Below are 23844 nucleotides of genomic sequence, written 5' to 3'. Positions count from 1 at the left end.
TGCAAGGAAACGCATTAAACCAGAGAGCTATCCAACAATGAATTGGACTTCTCTTTGTCAGAGGTGAGCTCATATCCCTGGAGATTCTTAAAAAGAGGCTGGTGGCTTACTCAGTAAAGATAAGAGAAAGCCAGCAACGAGTAGAAGGTTAAACAAGAGTCCTTCCATCTTCCTTTTAAGTCCTCTGTAAAAATGAAAAGAAAAGCTTAACTCCACCAAGAAAAAACTGGCTACATTTTAGTGATTTATGGAGATGGGGGGTGAAGAAATATTTTCAATTACCTCCAAGTTTTCAAACACAGAGGGTAAAATGCAGTTGGTAAAATTGACCTCAATGTGAAAGTGTATGGCCCTTTTTTAAACAATAAAGTAGAAAGTCTGATTCTACTTCCACTTGAAGTAGAAAGGATGCCTACGGTGTCTTGCATCAACCACAAGATGGGAGCAACACGGTGGGGTTACATGCCTCATTTCCATCCAGAGCTCACTCCTGATTTTCAGAATGGAGCTTCCAACTGCCAGCTGGCTCACAGAGGCTCCCTTTTCCTTCACAGCTCCTGCACCATTAGAGGCAGAAAGGGATTCTGGGCAGCAGCAATCCAAGACTTCAAATTCTACTAGTCCTTTCACCTCACTGCCACCTGAGCGGGGATGGAGAGTCTCCAGAGCTTCCATCATGAAAATGTGGGTATCTTCCTGCTTAGCTAGACAGCTTTCCTCTCAGCTGCTGGTTACAACTGGGCTCACTCATCCTAGGTCTTTTAAAGAAGCCATGCATTTGTCGAGGGCTTCTCCGATGACTCAGATTTATTCTGGAGTTTGTCTCTTTGAAAATGTATCTTTATCCAGAGTTAGAAAAGGACTGCGTGGTATTTTATTATATTTATTATAATAAAGATATTTTGCTTTCTCAAGTTTGATTTTATTATACTGATATGCCCCCTCTTCCCCAGCCACTTCTCTGAGGACTGTGATTCTTCATGGTTTCCCACTTAAGAAGTTGATATTTTTGGTTCATACTCAAAGGAGAATAAAAACAGAAGGAATTTGGCTCACACCTTCTTCACACTGTGCGCCTCCAACTTTTGCATGTATGACATTTATTCCCGGAATGCCAATCCAGTTTTCAGAATCCCTCACAATCACATGAGAGCACAGGTCGTCTGGTCTACTACACATCAAAAGAGTTAAAAGGCACATAGGCACCATTGTGTGTTTTGGGGTTTCCTGCCTCAGGTTCGTGTGTCTGAGACCAGTTTTGCCCCTGTTGCAGTACTAACCACAGAGTTAGAAAGGGGAAATGTATGTTCAATGGAGAATTTCACATCGAAGAGGAGAGCACTTTTTCAGCAAAAACAGAATACGACCTCAAATGTTTTTCAACGAGTTGAGAAAAAAACGCCAAGACACAATTTTAGAAATGTTTAAAGACAAGAGCAAGCTCTCCAAAATTGTCATTAGAGTCAACCTGGGTGGAACACCAATGGTGAGGTTTTCATCTCTGTTTGATTTCTCCAGGCTAAAGGACAGATATGAATGTGGTAGGGAGGGTTATGCTTTTCAAGGGCACCCACCACCCACTGCCTAGAGAACGGAGTTTAGTGTAAGGTCCTTACTTGGAAAACAATGGTGCTGTGTATTCATACACGTTTGTGTTCTTTCAGTGACAGAAGTTCTAAAACAGCTTTTCCCTTTGGAATCCTTGATGTGTAAACCTTCCGTGTGATGTTGGCTCATTACTGTGTGAATGAGGTCAAGGTCATTAGTTCAGCATCCTGGGGACCAGTTTGCTGCTCTGTTTCACTGCCACAGACCACAACTTCAACCTCATTCAGCAATGGTTTGACTGTATTTAGTACATTGGTAGTCACGAGAAAACCAGGTAGAAAATACTTGTGTTTCAACTGGGGGAAACTATGTGTAATACTCATGACAATGTGGCTTTCTCACCCCATCCCCTTTTTTTCAGAAGGTGTTTTTTAAATTTTAACATATATTTATCCAATCTTTTAGCACTACATTTCCACCTTTTAACAACAGTAAATCAAACGTGGGCAGGAATAAGTCTCCCTCACTTGCCTATGCATCCAATGTCCACCTTCACTGCAGGAATCTACTGTTCTTGATTTTTATGAAAATTACAGAGTTTCTTTCTATGTATGTTAGGAATATGAACATAGATATTTATTCCAATTTTTCACACACACAAAATATTCTGTTCTAAACCTTGTTTTTTCTCAATGAATAATATTTTTTGGAGAGCCTTCCACATTGGCTCATAAAGAGCTTCCTTCATTCTTTTTCATGGCCTTGCAGTATTCCATTTGTTCCACAATTTATTTAAGTCTCAATTGGTGGACATTTGGGTTATTCACAGTGCTTTGCATTTTTTAAAAAAGGGTCAATGAATAACCTTATACATACATCCTTAGGGTGTTTCTGTAGGATAAAGTCCTAGAAGTAGAACTGGGAGGGATATGCATTTGTAATAGATATTGCCAAATTGTTTTTCATAGGAATTGCCTTATTTCTTTAACATATAACATGGAATTTTAAAAAACAATGTGCCCTTACCTCATACTATACCAAAAAAATTAACTCAAAATGGAACAAAGACCTGAATGTAAGAGCCAAACTATAGAACTCTTAGAAGAACACATGGGTAAATCTTCATGTTCTTATATTTGGCAGTGGATTCCTAGATATGATACCAGAAACACAAGCAAATAAAGAAAAAATAGATAAACTGAACTTCATCAAAATTTAAAACCTCTGCATCAGAGAAAACTACCCAAAAAGTGAAAAGAAAACCCACCGAATGGGAGACAATATTTGCCAACCACTTATCTGATAAAGATCCATTATCCAGACTATATAAAGAATAGTTACACTTCAACAACACAAATAACACAATTAAAAAATGAGTAAAGAACTTGCATAGACATTTCTCTAAAGAAGATATACAAATGGCCAACAAGCACAGGGAAAGATGCTCAATATCATCAGTCATCAGGGAAATGCAAATCAAAGCCACAATAATGCACAGTAATTGAATATACTTTATGCCCATGAACTGTACACTGAAAATGGTTCCAATGGTAAATTTTATGTTATGCATATTTTGCCACAATTAAAAAAAATTAAAACATAGATCCTAAAAACAAAACAAACAAGCAAACAAAAAAAAAAACACACAATGAGATACCAGTTCAACCTACCAGTATGGCTATAATGGAAAATAAAAAGAAAGAAAAACAAGTGGTATTGAGAATGTGGAGAAATTGGAACTCTTGTACATTGCTGGTCAAAATGTAAAATGGTACAGCCACTCTAGAAAACAGTCCTCAAGTTACCATTTGACCCAACCATTCTACTTCCAACTCTATACCCAAGAGAAATGAAAACATATGTCCACACAAAAACTTACACGCAAATATTCATAGTAGTATTATCCATAATAACCAAAAGGCGGAAACAACCCAAATGTCCATCAACTGCTGAATGGATAAACACAATGTAGTGTATCTATACGATGGAATGTCATTTGGCCATAGAAAGGAAAGAAGTACAGATACACACTGGAACATGGATCAATCTTGAAAACATTGTATTAAGTGAAAGAAGACAGTCACAAACTACCACATATTATATGATTCCATTTATATGAAATGTCCTGAATAGGCAAACATGTAGAGATAGAAAGTAGATTAGTGATTGCTTAGGGCTGGGGAGGTTGGGGGAGTGGGAAGTAACAGCAAAGGGGTGGATGAAAAATTCTGAAATTGACTGTGGTGATGGTTGCACAACTCTGTGAATACACTAAAAACCATTGAATTGCGTACTTCAAATGGGTGAATTGGGTGGTATATGAATTATATCTCAAGCTGCTACCAAACAAACGTCATCTAATTACTAAGGAATCTGGTTACCTGACAGTGGTGGGATATCAAAGGTCGGGTTTTCATGATTATCCTCACTTGCACCTATTGATCTTGACAGTCATCACCAGCCCAGCACGTCCAGGACATTCCCTGAAAATGCTCCATTTGAAGCACTGGGATCTGAGAACACCACCTGCCATTTGGTAATTTTCGACCAGTAAAAATGTGCTAACCACCACTTTCACCTGATTCGTCATCATTTAACTCTTGGCTTTTCTCCATATTGAAATGAACTATAAAATGAAATAAATGGGGCACTTTTTAGGAAAACAATTCTACAGACTACCCAAAGGTGCTTTAAAACAGTAGTTTTAGGGAACTCCCTGGCGGTCCAGTGGTTAGTACTCCGTGCTTTCACTGCCGAGGGCCTGGCTACACGGCGCGGCCAAAAATTTAAAAAACCAAAAAAAACCCACAGTAGTTTTAGACACGGGTCAACAAGTTATGTGATTACTGAATCAAGTGAGCAGATAGGGGCGGGGAATGCTTTGAAAGCCATTCATCATTCATCTACAGAATAGCACAATTTATTTATTCTATTGTCAACTAAATCTTTTGATTGACCTCATAAATAGCTTCTACAAATCAATAAGTGGAAGGCCAGTAATATACTGGGGAAAGGACATGAAAACACAGTGCATTAAAAAAATGTAAAAATAAGATTTAGATGTGAAAAAGTGTCTCTCCTCCCACAGGAGAAAAATGCAAGTTAAAACTACCCATAGTTCCTCTGTCAGAGTGGCAAATACTAAAAAGCTTACGCATACAGTGGGTTTTCACAGATATTAATAAGATTCTTGCATTGTTGGTGAAAAAATAAATTGCCACAGTCCCTGGAAGGCAATCAGATAGCATCTAACAAAAAGTACAAAGCCCATATCCTGTGATCCAGAAATTCCCCTTCTAGGAGTGATGCTACGAATGCACTTTCCTTTTTCCTTTGTCTTTTCTCCTCTTCTAATCTCCACTCTATGCCTCAAGTGAAGTCAATAAATGGGTAATAATTCCCTTAAACTCTACAGAATTAATTTCTTTTTGACTATAGGAATTGGCAGCTCAAATAAAAAAACCCCAAAAAACCCCCAAACACTAGATGCCTTAATAATTAAAGAGAAACCTTAAAAGTTCTTTTTATGAAGGTTCACAGCTATAAAAGTAATAAATGAAGCTCCTAAAATACTGCACTGTAGGTCCGGTTAAGAATCCTATTCAGTAAGAGCTGGCATTGCTGGGCCTAGGAAGCTGAGCCCAATTATGAGCATATGTGCTACCATAGCGCCCCCTGCTGGCCCAATGCAAAAACAAATTTACATGGTGGGTTTTAGTCAACAGTTTTCTTCAATAGCTGCTCTAAAAACAGGGCATCTCCTGCGACTTGCTGATTATTACCTCTGCTCTCCTCTAGCTCTCAACTCTTTCTTGCATCAGATAGGCTTGCCTCCTACTTCTCAGTGAAGAGCAAGATCCCTTGAAATCTCACCTCCTAAAGAGATTTGCTCCATTCACTACTCTTTCTTGGCTGTTTCCTCTTGGGTAGTTCTAGTTCTACCTGCTCTCCTCTTTCAGTGTGTCTGTCTGCCTCTGTACTGGCCACATACCATGTGCCCCCAGGGCACGGCGGCCTCGCACCCACCAACAACCTGCCATCCCCTCACTCACTGCCCCACCTTATCTGCACTTGGCCACTCCCCACTCATTCCTCAATCCAGGGTTTCTTACAAGGAGGTCTGTGGACCATCTACATACTATTCCCAGACTGCTTGCTTAAAATGCAGATTCCTGGGTCCCTGAATCCAACCTTCTAGAATCCTGGAGCCTACATTTATAACAAGCAAGTACCCCAGAGAATTCTTATGTGTTCACACACACACACACACACACACACACATACACATGCAGTGTAAAAACCATCTTTTTTTTTTTTTTTTTTACCAAACCATACACTCTTATCCAGAAACTTGCCACACCTCCTAACCATTTAAAGAATTAATTGCAAATGACCCATCCTTGGCTTTCAAGCCTTTTGGTAAATTGTTCAAAATATCTACTTCCTGTCCCTTCCTGTAAGTGGATTATATATCCCTACCCTAGTGATGGCAGGTTTGGCCATATGAGGTGCTTTGGCCAATGAATGTGAGAAGTAACACATGCCTCTTTCAAGCAGGCACTGGGAGAACTACTGCAGAGTTCTGCAATATTCTCTTTTCCCTCAGCGAGAACTGATACCCTCCACGTGGGGGCTGCTTCTTCAGCCGGGGCCCAGAACAAAGATGCAAGGAGCAGAGCTACAGGCAACCCATAATGGAAACCTGATATAAGTGAAAAATAAGCTTATTGCATTGCTGTGATTTGGAGTCCTTTGTTACTACTGCTTTGCCTAAGCTGACTGATACAAATACTTTACAGGCCGCTTTCCTAACTCTATTTCCCATTACTCTCTAATACTTATTCCATCTAAACCAATCCTGCCAAACTGGATGACTTGCTTTTCCTCATTCACAAATTATTCCAATTCTATGCAGCCATTTGTTATCTCCTGCCTACCAACCTAGCTCTCAAAATCTGACTTCAACCTTCAAAGTCCATCTCAAGTGCCACTTTCTGTGTAAAGCCTTTCCTCATCCCTTGATGGGCCTCCTTTCAACCCTATATAATGGCAACTTCTATAACCTGTTTATTTTTGTTGGTTTTTTTTTTTTGATACTTTTCTTATCATGTCCCCTCAAAACATCGTAAGTTCCTTGAGATTAAAGATTATCTTATTCATAATGTGTTCAATGAAGCTTTGCAAATAGTAGGAATCCACACAAGTATTTGTTTAATTAAATTAGCACTTTCAACTAAAGAACTGCTGTTTAGTGTATTTATGATGTTTTTAAAGGTAGACTTTATGAAACACTTAACATACTCATTGAGTAAGCAAAATTAAGATGCAAGTAGAATTATTTCTAATAGCAAACATTACTGCTGAATGAAATGTAGGTCAAAGTTTAATGAACCTGTGTGCATGTGTGTGTGTGTGTGTGTGTCTTATCTGCAAAAATGACCATGTCTTGACCTTCATCCCTTGCTAAATCCAACAGGTTTTTTTTTTTTTTTTTCAAATTGTTTTATTTATTTATTTTATTTATGGCTGTGTTGGGTCTTCGTTTCTGTGCGAGGGCTTTCTCTAGTTGTGGCAAGCGGGGGCCACTCTTCATCGCGGTGCGCGGGCCTCTCACTGTCGCGGCCTCTCTTGTTGCGGAGCACAGGCTCCAGACGTGCAGGCTCAGTAATTGTGGCTCACGGGCCCAGTTGCTCCGTGGCATGTGGGATCTTCCCAGACCAGGACTCGAACCCGTGTCCCCTGCATTGGCAGGCAGATTCTCAACCACTGCGCCACCAGGGAAGCCCAATCCAACAGGTTTTAAACCAAAACTTTATCAAAGAAAAACAATGTATCATAAAGTTAGTATTCCTATGATTACATGCTAAGGGCAATTTTTCCATTTATGGCCCAAATTAGCTAATGTATTTTCTTACATTCAGGAAGATGTATTTCCCTGCTTATGATTAAAATTCAACAAATATAATTCCAATTTCTAAACAAATACCCAATAACAAAGTGCCGCCCCTACAAATCCTCGTAACAAATAGAGTCCTATCCCTGGTGATGAGCATCTATCTTCTTTTCCACTCCTCTCCTAGGAGAGGAGGCATTAACCTAATGCCTTCTGAAACATTTTGGCAGTAATTGCAATGGTTCTTCAGGTTTTTCTGAATCTAATTTCTTTTTTTGAATCTAATTTTAAAAGTACAGGAGACAGGGATGGGAACCACGCTGCCTCCCAGCCACGGTCACACGCGTGAAGCGCGTACCTTTCAACACGAACTTTATTAATTCTCATGTTAGGACCCTGGAAGGCGATGGAGGTGGCCGCTAATTGCTCGCTGCGGGTGAAGAGACCTCTGTTGGATCCCTGCTTCGAGGGCTATAAGCTCTCCCTTGAGCCGCTGCCCTGTTACCAGCTGGAGCTTGACGCAGGCTTGTCTGGAGCAATGCTCAGTCTATGTCTGATTATTCCTCACCTCTGAGACAAGACTTTTCTGTGTACTCTGCCTATGAATTAGGAGTTTTCTGGTCTGCCTAGTGGGAACAGTGGCAGCTCCTAGCCTTGTCTATGGCAGAAGTAAAACTTCGAGATGATCAGTATACACTGGAACACATGCATGCTTTTGGAATGTATAATTACCTACATTGTGATTCATGGTATCAAGACAGTGTCTACTACGTTGGAAGAATTATGAATTTAACAGTGATGCTTGGGCTTCCCTCGTGGCGCAGTGGTTAAGAATCTGCCTGCCCATGCAGGGGACACGGGTTCGAGCCCTGGTCCGGGAAGATCCCACATGCCACAGAGCAACTAAGCTTGTGAGCCACAACTACTGAGCCTGTGCATCTGGAGCCTGTGCTCCGCAACAAGAGAGGCCGCGACAGTGAGAGGCCCACGCACCGCGATGAAGAGTGGCCCCCGCTTGCTGCAACTAGAGAAAGCCCTCGCACAGAAACGAAGACCCAACACAGCCAAAAATAAATAAATAAATAAATAAATAAATAAATAAATAAACAAACAAACAACAACAAAAACCAGTGATGCTGGACACTGCCTTAGGAAAACCACGAGAGGTGTTTCGACTTCCTACAGATTTGACAGCACATGATAATTGCCTTTGCGCATCCATCCATTTCACATCTTCTACTTGGGTTACCTTGTCAGATGGAACTGGAAGACTGTATCTCATTGGAACAGGTGAACGTGGAAATAGTGCTTCTGAAAAATGGGAAATTATGTTTAATGAAGAGCTTGGGAGTCTTTTTATCATAATTCACAGTATCTCGTTGCTGAAAGCTGAAGAACATTCGATAACTGCGCTGCTTCTTCGAACAGAGAAAGAGGAATTGGATATGGAAGGAAGTGGTTTCTATGTTTCCTTGGAGTGGGTCACTATTAATAAGAAAAATAAAGATAATAAAAAATATGAAATTACTAAGCATAATATTCTCCGTGGAAAGTCAGTGCCCCATCATGTCGCTTTTGTGCCCGATGGGAACGGTCTAATGATTGTCTCCTACAAGTCCTTTACATTTGTTCAAGTTGGTCAAGATCTTGAAGAAAGTAAGGATGAAGACATGTCAGAGAAAATCAAAGAACCTCTGTATTACTGGCAACAGACTGAAGATGATTTGACAGTAACAATACCACTTCCAGAAGACTGTACTAAGGAAGACATTCAAATACAGTTTTTGCCTGATCATGTCAACGTTGTGCTGAAGGGTCAGAGGTTTCTGGAAGGAAATCTCTATTCATCTACGGATCATGAAAGCAGTATATGGATAATTAAAGAGAATAATAGCTTGGAGATTTCCTTGATTAAGAAGAATGAAGGACTTGACATGCCAGAACTAGTGGTCAGTGATAAATGGGGAATTTATAAGAGACTCAGCTCAATGTGCTGCAATAGCTGAACGTTTGATGCATTTGATCTCTGATGAACTGAATCCAAATCCAGATAAAGATAAACCTCCTTGTAATGCTCAAGAGTTAGTTAGAAGAATGTGATATTTTCTGTGAAGAGAGCTCCAGTTTATGCAGATTTGATGGCAGTACATTAAATACTACTCATGTGAGATCTGAGGTTACAGGGCAATCAACTAGCTTGAAATCCAAGGAAAAACAGGTACCACCAAGGAGAGATTGGATAGGAGAGCTGGTTCATCTGAACATGGGGAGAAGAAAGGATTGCCATATAAGTGGGTGAATCTTGGAAGCAACCAGTACCTTTTCTCTGTCATAGTGGATCCTAAAGAAAGGCCCTGCTTCTGTTTGCGCCATGATGTTGATGCCCTACTCTGGCAACCACACTCCAGCAACCAAGACGATATGTGGGAGCATATTGCAATTTTCAATGCTTTAGGCTACGTCCAAGCATCAAAGAGAGACAAAAATTTTTTTGCCTGTGCTCCAAATTATTCTTATGCAGCCCTTTGCGAGTGCCTTCAACGAGTTTTCAACTATCGTCAGCCCACTCCCATGTCCACTGTACTTTACAATCAGAAGGAAAGCAGGCAAGTAGGGCAGGTTGCTAAGCAGCAAGTAGCAAGCCTAGAAACCAATGATCCTATTTTAGGCTTTCAAGCAACAAATGAGAGATTATTTGTTCTCACTACCAAAAGCCTCTTTTTAGTAAAGGTAAATACAGAGAATTAATTACTCCAACATGTTGGCTTCTCTGTACTGGAAAAGTATTCAGTGGTAGCTGGAAGGCTAGGCAGTTGTGCTGTAACCTGTTAAGTTTTATTGTGTTAAAATTATCTTGTATGAATTTATTTTTTAAAGGATACTGGAAATATATTCGAGATTATGAGTCTATAAAAGCTATGGAATGAAGCTGCAAATTTAGAGAAAATTAGCTTCTGTAAAAAATGTAAAGATAGTATTAGCAAGTATAATTTTTTAAAAACAGAGGCTAGAATCTCATCTTTTATATGAAAGATGTACAATTCACTGTTTAAAAATAAAAATATTTATCATGTAAAAAAAAAGTATAGGAGACATTAGTTTTGAACTGCTTATCCATTTCATGCTGTATGAGGTTTTACTCTAAGCGGAAGGTAAAAATACTCTGTACTTATTAGGGACACCACGTTGTTTGCCAGAGCACCTCAAATTGGCCACCTGTGCTAGGAAAACACGCCATGTATTCAGCCCCTTCATTGTCACAGGAGGGGAAACATTTCTTCTACCAAAAACTCAAACGACACAAAAATGCATAAAGATTCCTGACCTCTTGTCAGTCATTTGCTATCTTCAACAGCAGCAATTTCTAAACCATATTCCGTGGAACAGAAACATCTCTACAGGCACGGATAAATGTTTAGCCAAAAAAGCAAGGGTTGGGTGGTTAGTGGTTAAGAATCAGCCTGCCAATGCAGGGGACACAGGTTCGAGCCCTGGTCCGGGAAGATCCCACATGTCGCGGAGCAACTAAGCCCATGCGCCACAACTACTGAGCCTGCGCTCTAGGGCCCGTGAGCCACAACTACTGAGCCCACGCACCACAACTACTAAAGCCCGTGCACCAAGAGCCTGTGCTCTGCAACAAGAGAAGCCACCGCAACGAAAAGTCCGTGCACCACAACGAAGAGTAGACTCCGCTCGCCACAATTAGAGAAAGCCCGTGCGCAGCAACAAAGACCCAAAGCAGCCAAAAATAAATAAATAAATTTATTAAAAAAAAAAAAAAAGCAAGAGTTTATGGGGGGGATCAGTGATCAAATAAGTTTGAAGAAGACTGCAAATTGGACCCCAACCTTTCTAGGAAGTCATTATTTACATAGGATATTAAATCTTTCACGTGATCCTGCAGTGAAAGCAGGAACATGTAAGCATGTTTCCCAATTTATTCAACCATGGAATCAGCTTTTGGTTTTATGTTTTGTTTTGTTTTGGAACGCCCACTGAGTTAATCTCATGGGACACTGCTATTCAGCAGGACTTGAATTAAGAAATAGTTTCATGCAGGTATGCTTAAGTAATCCATCTAAAATAAGTGTCAGGAAAGAAAAAGATCTGAGTTGAAAATTCAGGTTTACACAAGTACATCCAAGATTGAGTGGTTTCTCAACACTGTCCAAGAAAATAGGGTTAATAGTCCTGAATTAGCACCCAAAAGAAAAGGTCTCATAGTTATGTCCTTAATTTGATGGTTGAAATACTTCAATGCATTCTTGGTTGAACTTCTGGGATTTTTTTTTCAGATTGGGTTTAGTGCAGCTCAGACTAATGCTGATGGTCAAGGCCAGGCTTCTTTTTCTCTCCATCATATTTATAGAAGTTTCATAATTGATGTTTCTTAAAGCACCTGATCACATTCTCCACACTGCTCACCAAATAAATTACTTGTAAGGTTCTTTGCCTACATAGGCTCATGGAGTTTATCATTCTGTATTAGGCTTAACTATTTGCATTCTTTTGGGGTATATACCAGAAATGTTTCCTGGCCCAGGAAGTGATAACTGCTCTCTCATTAAAGCAATTTTTAAATGCACCCACCAAAGTCATATTTTTTTAAAGGACTCGTCATCTTGATTAGGGTCCAGGTCATTCTGGAATAGTACAGACACTTAGAGATGATGTAGTAGTTGATCATTTAACTAAAGCATGATTACCTGCTATTTTTTGGTTTGAAGGTATAGTTATTTACCTGTTAAGGTTTTTTCTTAATCTTTTATGAAAGCAGTACCTGTTGTATATTTTAGATTCCCTTAGCTCTTGGGGTGATTTGGGTCTATGTGGCTAGATTTGATTCCAGATGTTTCTCCTCAATGCCAATTTAAAACTAAATGTGTGTGGCAAGATTCAAGTGGAGATGCTCAAACAAGAGGAAGGTGTGAGCAGCCCAAAGGCCCCTTAAGAATGTCACATGGAGGACATCACCGAGAAGGCTAGATGAGAGGCTCCTGACTTGCCCTCCACAGAAGTGCACCACAACAAAGAGTAGCAACCGCTCACTGCAGCTAGAGAAAGTCTGCACACAGCAATAAACACCCAATGCAGCAGAAAAAACAAAAAACAAAAAAACAAAACAAAACAAAACGAAAAAAACAACAGGCCGTTCTATATAGGTGCACAAGCACTACCAGTGACTTTCCCCTCTGGCTCGGCACAGACTAAGCAAAAACACCCAGCTCTTGGTTTCTCCCTGATAGGGGCTAGACTGCATAGCTAACGTCCTGACTTCCCCAGCTGCTGCCTGAAGGTCAGGCTTCCAGTTAGCCTGCATCAGGGAGCTGAAGAACCTCCATAAGACTATCATTGGATTTTTCAGCAGAAACCTTGTAGACCAGAAGAGAGTGGGATGACATATTTAAGATGCTGAAAGAAAAAAACTGCCAACCAAGAATATTCTAGCCAACTTATCCTTCAGAATTAAAGAGGAGATAAAGACTTCCCAGACAAACACAAGCTGAAGGAGTCCATTACCACTACTAGATTGGCCTTATAAGAAATGTTTAAGGGAGTTCTTCAAGCTGAAACAAAAGGATGCTAATTAGTAACATGAAAATATACAAAAGCATAAAGCTCACTGGTAGAGGTAAATATATATGTAAATTCAGAATATTCTAATATTGCAATGATGATGTATAAATCACTTATAACTCTAGTATAAAGGATAAGAGAAAAAAGCATTAAAAATAACTACAGCTACAATAATTTGTTAATGGATATATAATTTAAAGAGATGCAATTTGTAACATCAAAAACATAAAATGTGGGAGGAAGAGTAAGCATATGGAGAGCCTTTGTATGCATGTGAAGTTGTTATGATAACCACAAAGTGAAAACCTACAGTAGATATAAAAAAAGATAAGAAGAAAGGAAGCAAAGCATACAATTACAGAAAATCATCAAATCATGAAAGAAGAGAGCAAAAAAGGAACAAAGGAGCTACAAAAAAAGCCAGAAAACAATTAACAAAATAGCAATAGTAAGTCCATACATATCAAAAATTACTTTAAATGTTAAGTAAACTAAATTCTCCAGTCAAAAGACATAGAGTGGCTGAATGGATTTTAAAATTATAATAATGATAAGACCCACATAAATGCTGCTGAAAAGAGACTCACTTCAGTTTTAAAGATTCACATAGACTGAAAGTGAATGGATGGGAAAAAAGCTATTCCATGCAGATGGGAACCAAAAGAGAGCAGGGTAGCTATATTTACATCAGACAAAATAGACTTTAAGTGAAAAACTGTAAAAAGAGGCAAAGAAGATCATTATATAATGATTAGGTGATCAATTCATCAAGAAGGATATAACAATTATAAATATTAATGTGCCCAACATCCAATTGAATAGATATCAACACAATAGCTGCAGGGGACTTCAATATCCCCCTTTTGACAATGGAGAGATCATTCAAACAGAAAGTCAGTAAGCAAACTGGACTTAAACTACATGTCAAAGATGAACATAACAGACATATACAGAACATTTCATCCAAAAGCAGAAGAATACATACTCTTCTCAAGCACACACAGAATATTCTCCAGGATCGGTCATATGTTAGGCCATAAAACAAGTGTTAACAAATTTAAGTACACTGAAATTTTAGCAAGCATCTTTTGTGACCACAGTGGTTTAAAACTAGAAATCAATAACAAGAGGAAAATTGAAAAATTCACAAATATGTGAAGATTAAGAAACATGCTCCTGAATGGAGCAAGGAAGAAATCAAAAGGGCAATCAAAAAATATCTTTAAACAAAAACAAAAACACAACACACCAAAACTTATGTGATGCAAAAGCAGTTCTAAACAAGAATTTTATAGCATTAAATGCCTACATTAAGAAAAAAGAAAGATCTTAAATAAACAAGTTAACTTTACACCTGAAGGAAACTAAATAAAGAACAAACTAAACTCAAAGTTAGTAGAAGGAAGGAAATAACAAAGTTCAGAGCCAAAATAAATAGATTAGAAACATAACAGGAAAGATCAATGAAACTAAGACAAACAAAATTGACAAACCTTTAGCCAGACTAAAAAAAAGAGAGAAGACTCAAATGATTAAAATCAGAAACAAGAGGAGACATTACAACTGATACCACAGAATTACTAAGGATCATAAGAGACTTCTATGAACAATTACATGCCAACAAACTGGACAGTCTAGAAGAAATGGATCCATTCCTACTAAGACTGATTCATGAAGAAACAGAAAATCTGAACAGACCAATCACTAATAAGAAGATTGAATCAGTAATCAAAACCCCCCAATAAAGAAAAGTGCAGGACCAGAAGGCTTTGCTGGTGAATTTTGCCAAACAGTTAAAAAGAAATAATACTTATCCTTCTCAAACTCTTCCAAAAGATGGAAGAGAAGGGAACACTTCTAAACTCATTTTAGGAGGCCAGCATTACCCTGACACCAAAGCCAGAAAAGGCCTCTACAAGAAAATTTCCTTGGCCAATATCTTTGATAAACAAAGATGCAAAAATCCTCAACAAAATATTAGCAAACTAAATTCAACAGCACATTAAAAGAATCAAACACCACGATCAAGTGGGATTTATCTCTGAGATGCAAGGATGGTACAACATATGCCAATCAATAAATATGATAAACCACATTAACAGAATGAAGGATAAAAATTATATGATTGTCTAAATAGATGCAGAAAAAGCACCTGACAAAATCCAACACCTATTCATGATTAAAAACTCTCAACAAATTAAGTATAGAAGGAATGTACCCCACATGACAACCCCACAGCTAACTCCATACTCAACAATGAAAAGCTAAAGGCTTTTCTTCTAAGATCAGGAACAAGACAAGGATGCCTACTCTTAGCACTTCTTTTTAACATAGTACCAGAAGTCCTAGTCAGATAAATCAGGGAAGAAAAAGAAATAAAATGACATCCAAATCAGAAAGGAAGAAGTAAAACTGTCTATGTTTGTAGACGACATGATCTCATATATAAAAAAAAAACCCTAAAGATTCCATCAAAAAACTGTTAGAACTGATAAATGCATTCAGTAAAGTCACTGAGTATAAAAATTAATACATAAAAATCAATATACAAAAATCAGTTGTACTTCTACTCAGTAACAATGAACCATCAGAAAGAGAAATTAAGGGAAAAAATCCCATTTACAATAACATCAAAGATGGTAAAAATACTTAGGAATAAATTTAACCAAGGAGGTGAATGATCTATATGCTAAAAACTATAAAAGACTGATGAAAGAAATTGAAGAAGATACAAATAATTGGAAAGATAGTCCATATTCATGGATTGGAAAAATTAATTGTCCATACTTATCCAAAATGATCTATGGATGCAATGCAATCTCTACCAAAATTCCAATGTCATTTTTCACAGAAACAGAAAAATCAATGCTAAATTCATCTGGAACCACAAAAGACCCTGAATAGCTAAAGCAATCTTGAGCACAAAGATCAAAGCTGGAGGCATCGTATTTCTTGATTTCAAACTATATTACAAAGCAATAGTAATCAAAACAGTATGTCACTGGCATAAAAAGAGACACATAGATCAATGAAACAGAATAGAGTGCCCAGAAGAGAAACAAACCCATACACATCTAGTCAATTAATTTTTGACAAAGGCACCAAGAATACACAATGAGGAAAGGATAGTCTCTTCAATAAATGGTGTTGGGGAAACTGGATATCCATATGCAAAAGAATGAAATTTTTGGATTTGACACCAAAAGCAAAAGCAACAAAAGTGAAAATAAACAACTGGGATCAAATCAAACTGAAAAGCTCTTGCACAGCAAAGGAAAGCATCAACAAAATGTAAAGGTAACCTATAGAATGGGAGAAAATATTTGCAAACCACATATCAATAAGGAGTTAATATCCAAAATATATAAGGAACTCATACAACTCAATAGCAAAAGAAACCAAATAATCTAATTTAAAAATGGGCAAAGGACCTGAATAGACATTTTTCCAAAGAAGACATACAAGTGTCCAATTGGTATATGAAAAGAAACTCAGCATCACTAATCATCAGGGAAATACAGATCAAAACTGCAATATCACCTCATAGCCTGATGACTTTTATCAAGAGATAACAAAAGCTGGTAAATATGTGGAAAAAAGGAAACCCTTGTACACTGTTAGCAGGAATGTAAAATGGTATAGCAGCCACTATGGAAAATAGTAAACAGGTTCCCCAATAAATTAAAAAACAAAACTACCATATAATCCAACAATCCCACTTCCGGGCATATATCCTAAGAAAACAAAATCACTATCTCAAATCGATATCTGTACTGCCATGTTCATTGCAGCATTATTCACAATAGCCAAGGTAAACCTAAATGTCGACATACAAATGGATAAAGAAGAGCATATATATATATATGATATATATAATATAATATAATATATATGTAATATACATTTATAATATATAATATTATTCAGACTTTAAGAAGAAGGAAATCCTGCCCTTTGCAACATGGATGAACCTGGAAGGCATTATGCTAAGTGAAATAAGACGTACTGCGTGGTACCACTTACATGTGGAATCTAAAAAGGAGAAAGTCAAACTTCTAGAAATGGAGAGTAGAATAGTAGTTGCCATGGGCTGGGGGTTGGGGGAGATGAGGAGCGCTTGGTAAAAGGGCACAAACTTTCAGGTATAAAGTGAGCAAAGTTCTAAGGATCTAATGTAGAGTATGGTGACTATAGTTGAGAATACTTTATGGTATAATTGAAATTTGCTGAGAGTAGATCTTAAGCTTTCTGACCAAAAAATAAATAAAGTAAGTATGTGAGGTGATGGATGTGTTAATTAACTTTATAGTGCAAAACATTTCACAATGTACACGTGTATCAAATCATCATATTACATATTACAACTTATTTTGTCAATTATACCTCAATAAACCTGAAAAATAAAAATAAAAATCTGCTTGTTAATTTGTTTCTTAATAATAATAACTGGTTTATGGCCCCAGGAAGGAAAATTTGGGCCAATAGAGCAAACCGGATAATCTGGCTCTTCACTTACCTCTGTGAAGTATCCTAGCATTCTACTCCAGGAGGAAAACTGATTCAAGGTAGGAGTTAACATCCTGATCAAAAGACCCAAGATTGTTGGCTCAAATGGCTTCCTTTATGCAAGCACACAGGTCTAGAGTAAACAATACTAGATTGGGAGTCAAAGAATGTGAAATTTGTCAGCAGCCTAGTTGTCAGGAAACTTGGAGTACATTAGGGTGGCCATATAATTGACTGAATATAAATTACATTCTTTATTGGAGCACTATTAATGATTATACCAGGACAACAAGATGTAAACTGGGACTGTCCTCCACAAACTGGGACACATGGCCATCCTAATTCTGTCACTAGAAACTCTCTAGAGACCCTTCCAACTCTAAAACGATGATCCTACGATTAATGAACCAGTTTAAAATTTTATCTCTAATGGTTAGAATTGACAAATGCTTAATGACTTTTCAAAATAATTAAGATGAAGAGTTTCAAATAATTAGAGCAAAGTTTTGAGAACACTATCTCCTTAAGATTCTATTTTCAGTCTTTCATGAGTCTTCCAAGATACTAAGAAATTATTGTTCTTAGTTCGTCTTTTTCAACACTTCCGTGAATACACTATCCTGAACGCTTTAGCTCTCATCCTCTCAGTCACTAAAAAATACTTTTCATGTTCTATTTTTATGTTTGGCTTTAAAGCAGCCACATTTTTGAGGAGCAGAGGAAAAGGGAAAGGATGGCGGTGGGAAGTAGAGGGGGAGGGCTGGGAATGATAACATAAGCCCAGGGCAGGCATTTTCCCCCAAATCCTCTTTCTGGAGTGGACCTGAGATGCACAAATCCAATCCTGGCTTCAGAGTATTTCTTGTACTGTGACATCTTCACGTACTGTGATTCTGCTGTTTAAAGATACGTGTTTTCCACACAATCTGGCCTCCAAACGCAAGCCAGCTACTTAGTGCCTATGCCAGCCCTGGGCCTGCTTGACCTCTGCTCTCTAGCTCGGAAGAGTTGACATCCGGAGGCTCCAAGTCCCAAGCTCCTGGTCACGTCCTGCAATGGCAGCAACAGCAGGAAGAAAAGGAAAAGCAGGGCCCTTCTTTGTCCTCGTCTCCAGCTGCATCATGTGCGCGGCTCCCGCTCTTTCGTTGCTCTAAAGGAAAATCTGCTTTGTCAAATACCTGAGATACATCTTGGAGACTCCGGAATGAAAGAACGAGTGCAAATGTTTGAATAAAAGGAAGCTTTAGAAATCAAATACTTGTTGGGACTTCCCTGGCGGTCCAGTGGTTAAGACTCAGCACTTCTATCGCAGGGGGCGCGGGTCTGATCCCTGGTCAGGGAACTAAGATCCCGCATGCTGCGCGGTGCGGCCGGAAAAAAAAGAACCACCAAATATTTGTTTGCACAAGGACAGATCTGAATTTTTCATGTATTGTTACTGAAATAGAACTATATACTATAAGTAGAATATGCATATGATTTTACACAAATGCATTAAAATAAATCATACATACTTTACATTAGGTTATTCATAGTCTATAAAATAATCTTTCCCAAATCATATAGTATAAAAATAAGCAATGTTTCAAATTGCCTCCAAAACTGGGATAGTTCTGGACCCAAATTAGAACAGAATTTGAACCATAAGTAGTAATTAGAATTAATTTTATAATTGTGTCTAAAATTTAAATACACCAGGTTCTGAAAATCGGAAAATATTCATTTTATTAAACAGAGGGAAGAATAAAATTATCAAGTTTAAAAACAAATCTGAGGTAAAAATCTGCATTAAATTACACTTAGGAAAATCTATCTCAGATTGTTTCCTTAATTTGTTTATTTATTTAACATTTCATCTTTCTAAAGTATTCTTTCATCACCTCTGGCCTTCTGGGTCTAGTAATTAAGGTGACTTTTATATAAAATGATCTCTACTACAGGGATGGGAGTATTTGCACTTAGCTACTGATTACTCAATACAGACCTATCAGATAAAATTAAAATGTTGCAACTAGATCAGAATGATGCACTCTTGTCTTATGTTAAAATACAAATCACAGTATATTGACACTTGATAATTTCAGCTTTAATTTACTAGCCAGAGGGGATTAAGAATATACTATAAAATTTTAGTACAGTTGACCCTTGAACAACTGTTCAGATTGAACTGCACTAATATGCAGATATTGTTCAACAGTAAATATTACAGGACTATAAAGGTCTGTGGTTGAATATATGGATATGGAGGAACCATGGATATGGAGGGCCGACTATAAATTATACTCAGATTAACGCCCGTGTTGTTCAAGGGTCAACTGTATAGAAAATATCTTGGACGCAAAACAAACCTTCCCAAGAATTTACCAATATGACTATAAAGAAATGCAAAATAAATATACACACCTGGTTCCACAAAAATATTGCTGCCTAACCTCTAACACGAATCTGAATATTAAGACCCACTTCAGATTATACTAGTTGAACTTTACCCTACATTGTATCCTGGCATTGACTTTTTTTTTTTGCCGCTCTCAGATATTTCATGTTATACCAGCAAAGGGAATTAGCATGTTCAATGTCCTGTCTGCATTCTTTCTAGCCTCCTTCTGCTCAGGTTTTTAAAAATAGGTACTTCAAATGCAGTCAGAGCCTCCAGTGTGTGGGGAAAGCTCTCCCACCCATGTTTCCAGTACTCATCCTGCAGGTCCCCGGCAGTCAGTAGTCTAAGGAGATCATCCTGGATGGCTGCAAATGCTTTATTCAAGTTCCACATATGTCGCCAAACCCCAATCACTTAGCTGCACATGCTTTTTGTTGTATGTACTCATCCCCAAATTTACTGTATAGATTTATTTTTTAAATATCTTTATTAGAGTATAATTGCTTTACAATGTTGAGTTAGTTTATGCTGTACAACAAAGTGAATCAGCTATATGTATACATATAGCCCCATATCCCCTCCCTCTTGACCTCCCTCCCACCCTCCCTATCCCATCCCTCTAGGTGGTCACAAAGCACCAAGCTGATCTCCCTGTGCTATGCGGCTGCTTCCCACAAGCGATCTATTTGACATTTGGTAGTGTATATATGTCCATGCCACTCTCTCACTTTGCCCCAGCTTCCCCCCCGCCACCAGCGTCCTCAAGTCTCTGTTCTCTACGTCTGCGTCTTGATTCCTGCCCTGCCACTAGGTTCATCGGTACCATTTTTTTAGATTCCATATATGTGCGTTAGCATACATACTGTATAGATTTAGATGGCCGGGGTAAAGCAAAAGGACCCTGGTGTGATTATTTTCTTTAACAAGATGGAGTTAAACAAAAAAAATCTAATAGTATTTTAGCCCAGTACTTTTAGCATCCCCAATTTTTTAGATTATAAATTCACAACAGTGAATACACTAGTGACTATTTTTAAATAAAACACTGAATAATTTCATGCTATAAAAATTATATGCTCACGGGCTTCTCTGATGGCACAGTGGTTAAGAATCCACCTGCCAGTGCAGGGGACACGGGTTCGAGACCTGGTCCAGGAAGATCCCACATGCCACGGAGCAACTAAGCCCGTGCGCCACAACTACTGAGCCTGCGCTCTAGAGCCTGCGAGCCACAACTACTGAGCCCGTGCACCACAACTACTGAAGCCCATGCACCTAGAGCCCGTGTTCCACAACAAAAGAAGCCACCGCAACGAGAAGCCCGTGCACCACAAGGAAGAGTAGCCCCTGCTCGCCGCAACTAGAGAAAGCCCGCGTGCAGCAACAAAGACCCAATGCAGCCAAAAAATAAATAAATAAATAAATTTTAAAAAATTATACGCTCACAATTTTAGCTTGGATTTGTTTTGCAGCTTATTTAATGCTGTCTGAAAATCAAGCAGGTAATGAAAACTACATAGTTGAGCATGCATTATAGGAGGCAACATAGTGGAGACTCTATCCAACAAGGCCAGTCGTTTAGAAAAGCGTGCCCATTTATCTGATACACTCAGCCTCCAGAAACTGTCATGAATTCAAATATAATTTCTTCAATGCTGCTTTAAAATCTGACTGAAAACTTTTTTACAGAGTCTGGATGCTAAGCTGTAATGAAGCAAAAACGAAACTACGGTCTATGCGATCTCACTGTTACCACCACACCATTCTCTGTAAAGCACCAAACACACATACAGTGTTTGGCAGTCTCTCTTGAACTAGAGAACTTTTAGAATCACAGAATTTGAGAGCTGACAGGAACTTAGAAGGCGCTAAGTTTAGTTTCTCCCTTTCCATTTGAGAATAGGAAGGGGAGGATGGAACAAGGGAATCAGCGTTTATCAAGCCCCCCAGGCACGTAGGACTGGGCACTTCCAACTTTACTACCTCAATTCTCACAGTCCCAGGTAGGTAGCATTAACCTCCATTTTACAGCTAAGGAAATGCAGGCCTACCTGGATTAAATACCACCCTCCTTCTCCTGCCCCCCAGTAAATCCACTAATGGAGAACAGGGGAATTCCAACTTCAAAGTCACTGCTCTTTCCTGAAGGTAATGATTCACAAAGCGTGGTCCTAGGACCAGCAGCAGGGGCATTACCTGGAAACTTGTTAGGAATGCAGATTCACAGGCCTTGCCCAGCCCTTTTTTTTTAACTTTTGGGTTATTTATTTATTTATTTATGGCTGTGTTGGGTCTTCGTTTCTGTGTGAGGGCTTTCTCCAGTTGTGGCAAGTGGGGGCCACTCTTCATCGCGGTGCACGGGCCTCTCATTATCGCAGCCTCTCTTGTTGCGGAGCACAAACTCCAGACGCGCAGGTTCAGCAATTGTGGCTCATGGGCCTAGTTGCTCCGCAGCACGTGGGATCTTCCCAGACCAGGGCTCGAACCCGTGTCCTGTGCATTGGCAGGCAGATTCTCAACCACTGCGCCACCAGGGAAGCCCGCCCAGCCCTTCTGAATGAGAAACTGTGGGGTGGGTCCAGCAAGCTCTCCAAGCGATGCTGGTGGGCCCTCAAGTTTGAGAGCCACTGCTCTTTAGCATGTTGCCTCTTGGAAGCCTTACCTGGAGCATGCATATTAAAATATATATAATTCTACACTGAGCTACTGCAGAGGTCAAAAGAACTTAGTGTATTGCCCCTTATCCCTGAATATTATGACAAGGATGGCCTTCAACAAAATTTTGCTTTGGATGTTACATGGTCTAACTGATTGACATTGAATTTTTTCACAAGAAAAAAAAAAGTGAGAGCTATTTTGAATAAACAAATATTGCCAGTAGGATTCTGAAGAGCTGTTTTCACCTTACGTCCCAAATAAATAAGACTTGAAACAAAAATCTTCTGCCTGCCTTATAAAGATCCACTGAAATTAACAAATACCCTTGCCTGACTGACTTTAGTATTACTTGCCATAATTAAAACTAGGTATAGGAAAACCAAGTAGGGATATACTGAATGTTTAGCATACAAGGATCTAAGTTAAAGTTAATAAAAGTAGCTCTTAAGAAAGAAACCACATGTAAAATTAAATTAAAAACTAAGAATTTAATGAAGTACCTTGTTAAAAATTTCCATTTGGAAGGTTTTCTTTTCCAACTTTAAAATATCATGAAGGAAATGCTGTCTTCATCTGAGTGCTTCTCCACTCCACACCCCCAAATGAAAAATAAAATAATTCATGTTACCAAAAATTCAAAATGTTCTCAGTGGATATTCTGCCATTTCACTTTAGCATTTCGGCAAGTATGCCTAACCAGAGAATACTAATTCCTTTTCATATGTAGTTTTTCCTTAAATATATGTCAATGATTTCATTAGTTGCCATTCTAGTATGTATAGTTATCATATAGGAAATTTTATAGGAAAGCCTTGTTTTTCAAATGCAATGACATTAAAATGATGCTTAGTTCCTAAGATATTAAAAAAAAATTTTTTTAAGAAAACCAAAACATCAGAATGAAAATAAGGTAATCATTATAATAAGAGTTAAAGTTAAAATAAAGATTTCAATTATCATATCATCTTGATGCCTAATGGCAAAACAAAAAAGCTTCATGTTAATATAACAATAAATTCCCAATGGTCATTATTTGCCTTGAATTTATAATGAACTCCTTTTCTGTCCCCAGTTTTTTAAAGGCTCTTAATATTTAAAGGGAAGTTTCCTATGTACATATAGAGCACAGACTATGAAATACTGTACTATTAATTTTTCTACAGATGGATGACGCTGATAGTATAAAAAAGGAAATGTGGGATGTCTAAAAATTGCAAGTCTATGTAAAAAAATGTACCTCAATTTAGTCAAATGGAATTTTTGGTACATGACATAATAA

At 38.3% G+C, this 23844-nt stretch overlaps 1 protein-coding gene across 1 annotated transcript; it reads left to right on the top strand.

The window, feature by feature from the left end:
* The first annotated feature begins 7847 nt into the window (after window positions 1-7847).
* Window positions 7848-10189, top strand: LOC103013688 (nudC domain-containing protein 1-like). Its single transcript, XM_028168986.2, is given in 6 exon segments — window positions 7848-7965; window positions 8094-8264; window positions 8573-9401; window positions 9403-9526; window positions 9528-9605; window positions 9734-10189. Coding segments are annotated over 6 exon segments (1776 nt in total).
* The last annotated feature ends 13655 nt before the right edge of the window (window positions 10190-23844 follow it).

The sequence above is a fragment of the Balaenoptera acutorostrata genome, chromosome 8, assembly GCF_949987535.1.
Source record: "Balaenoptera acutorostrata chromosome 8, mBalAcu1.1, whole genome shotgun sequence".
NCBI lineage: Eukaryota > Metazoa > Chordata > Mammalia > Artiodactyla > Balaenopteridae > Balaenoptera > Balaenoptera acutorostrata.
Note: the sequence above shows the minus strand (reverse complement) of the source record. Positions and strands in the feature narration are given on the sequence as shown.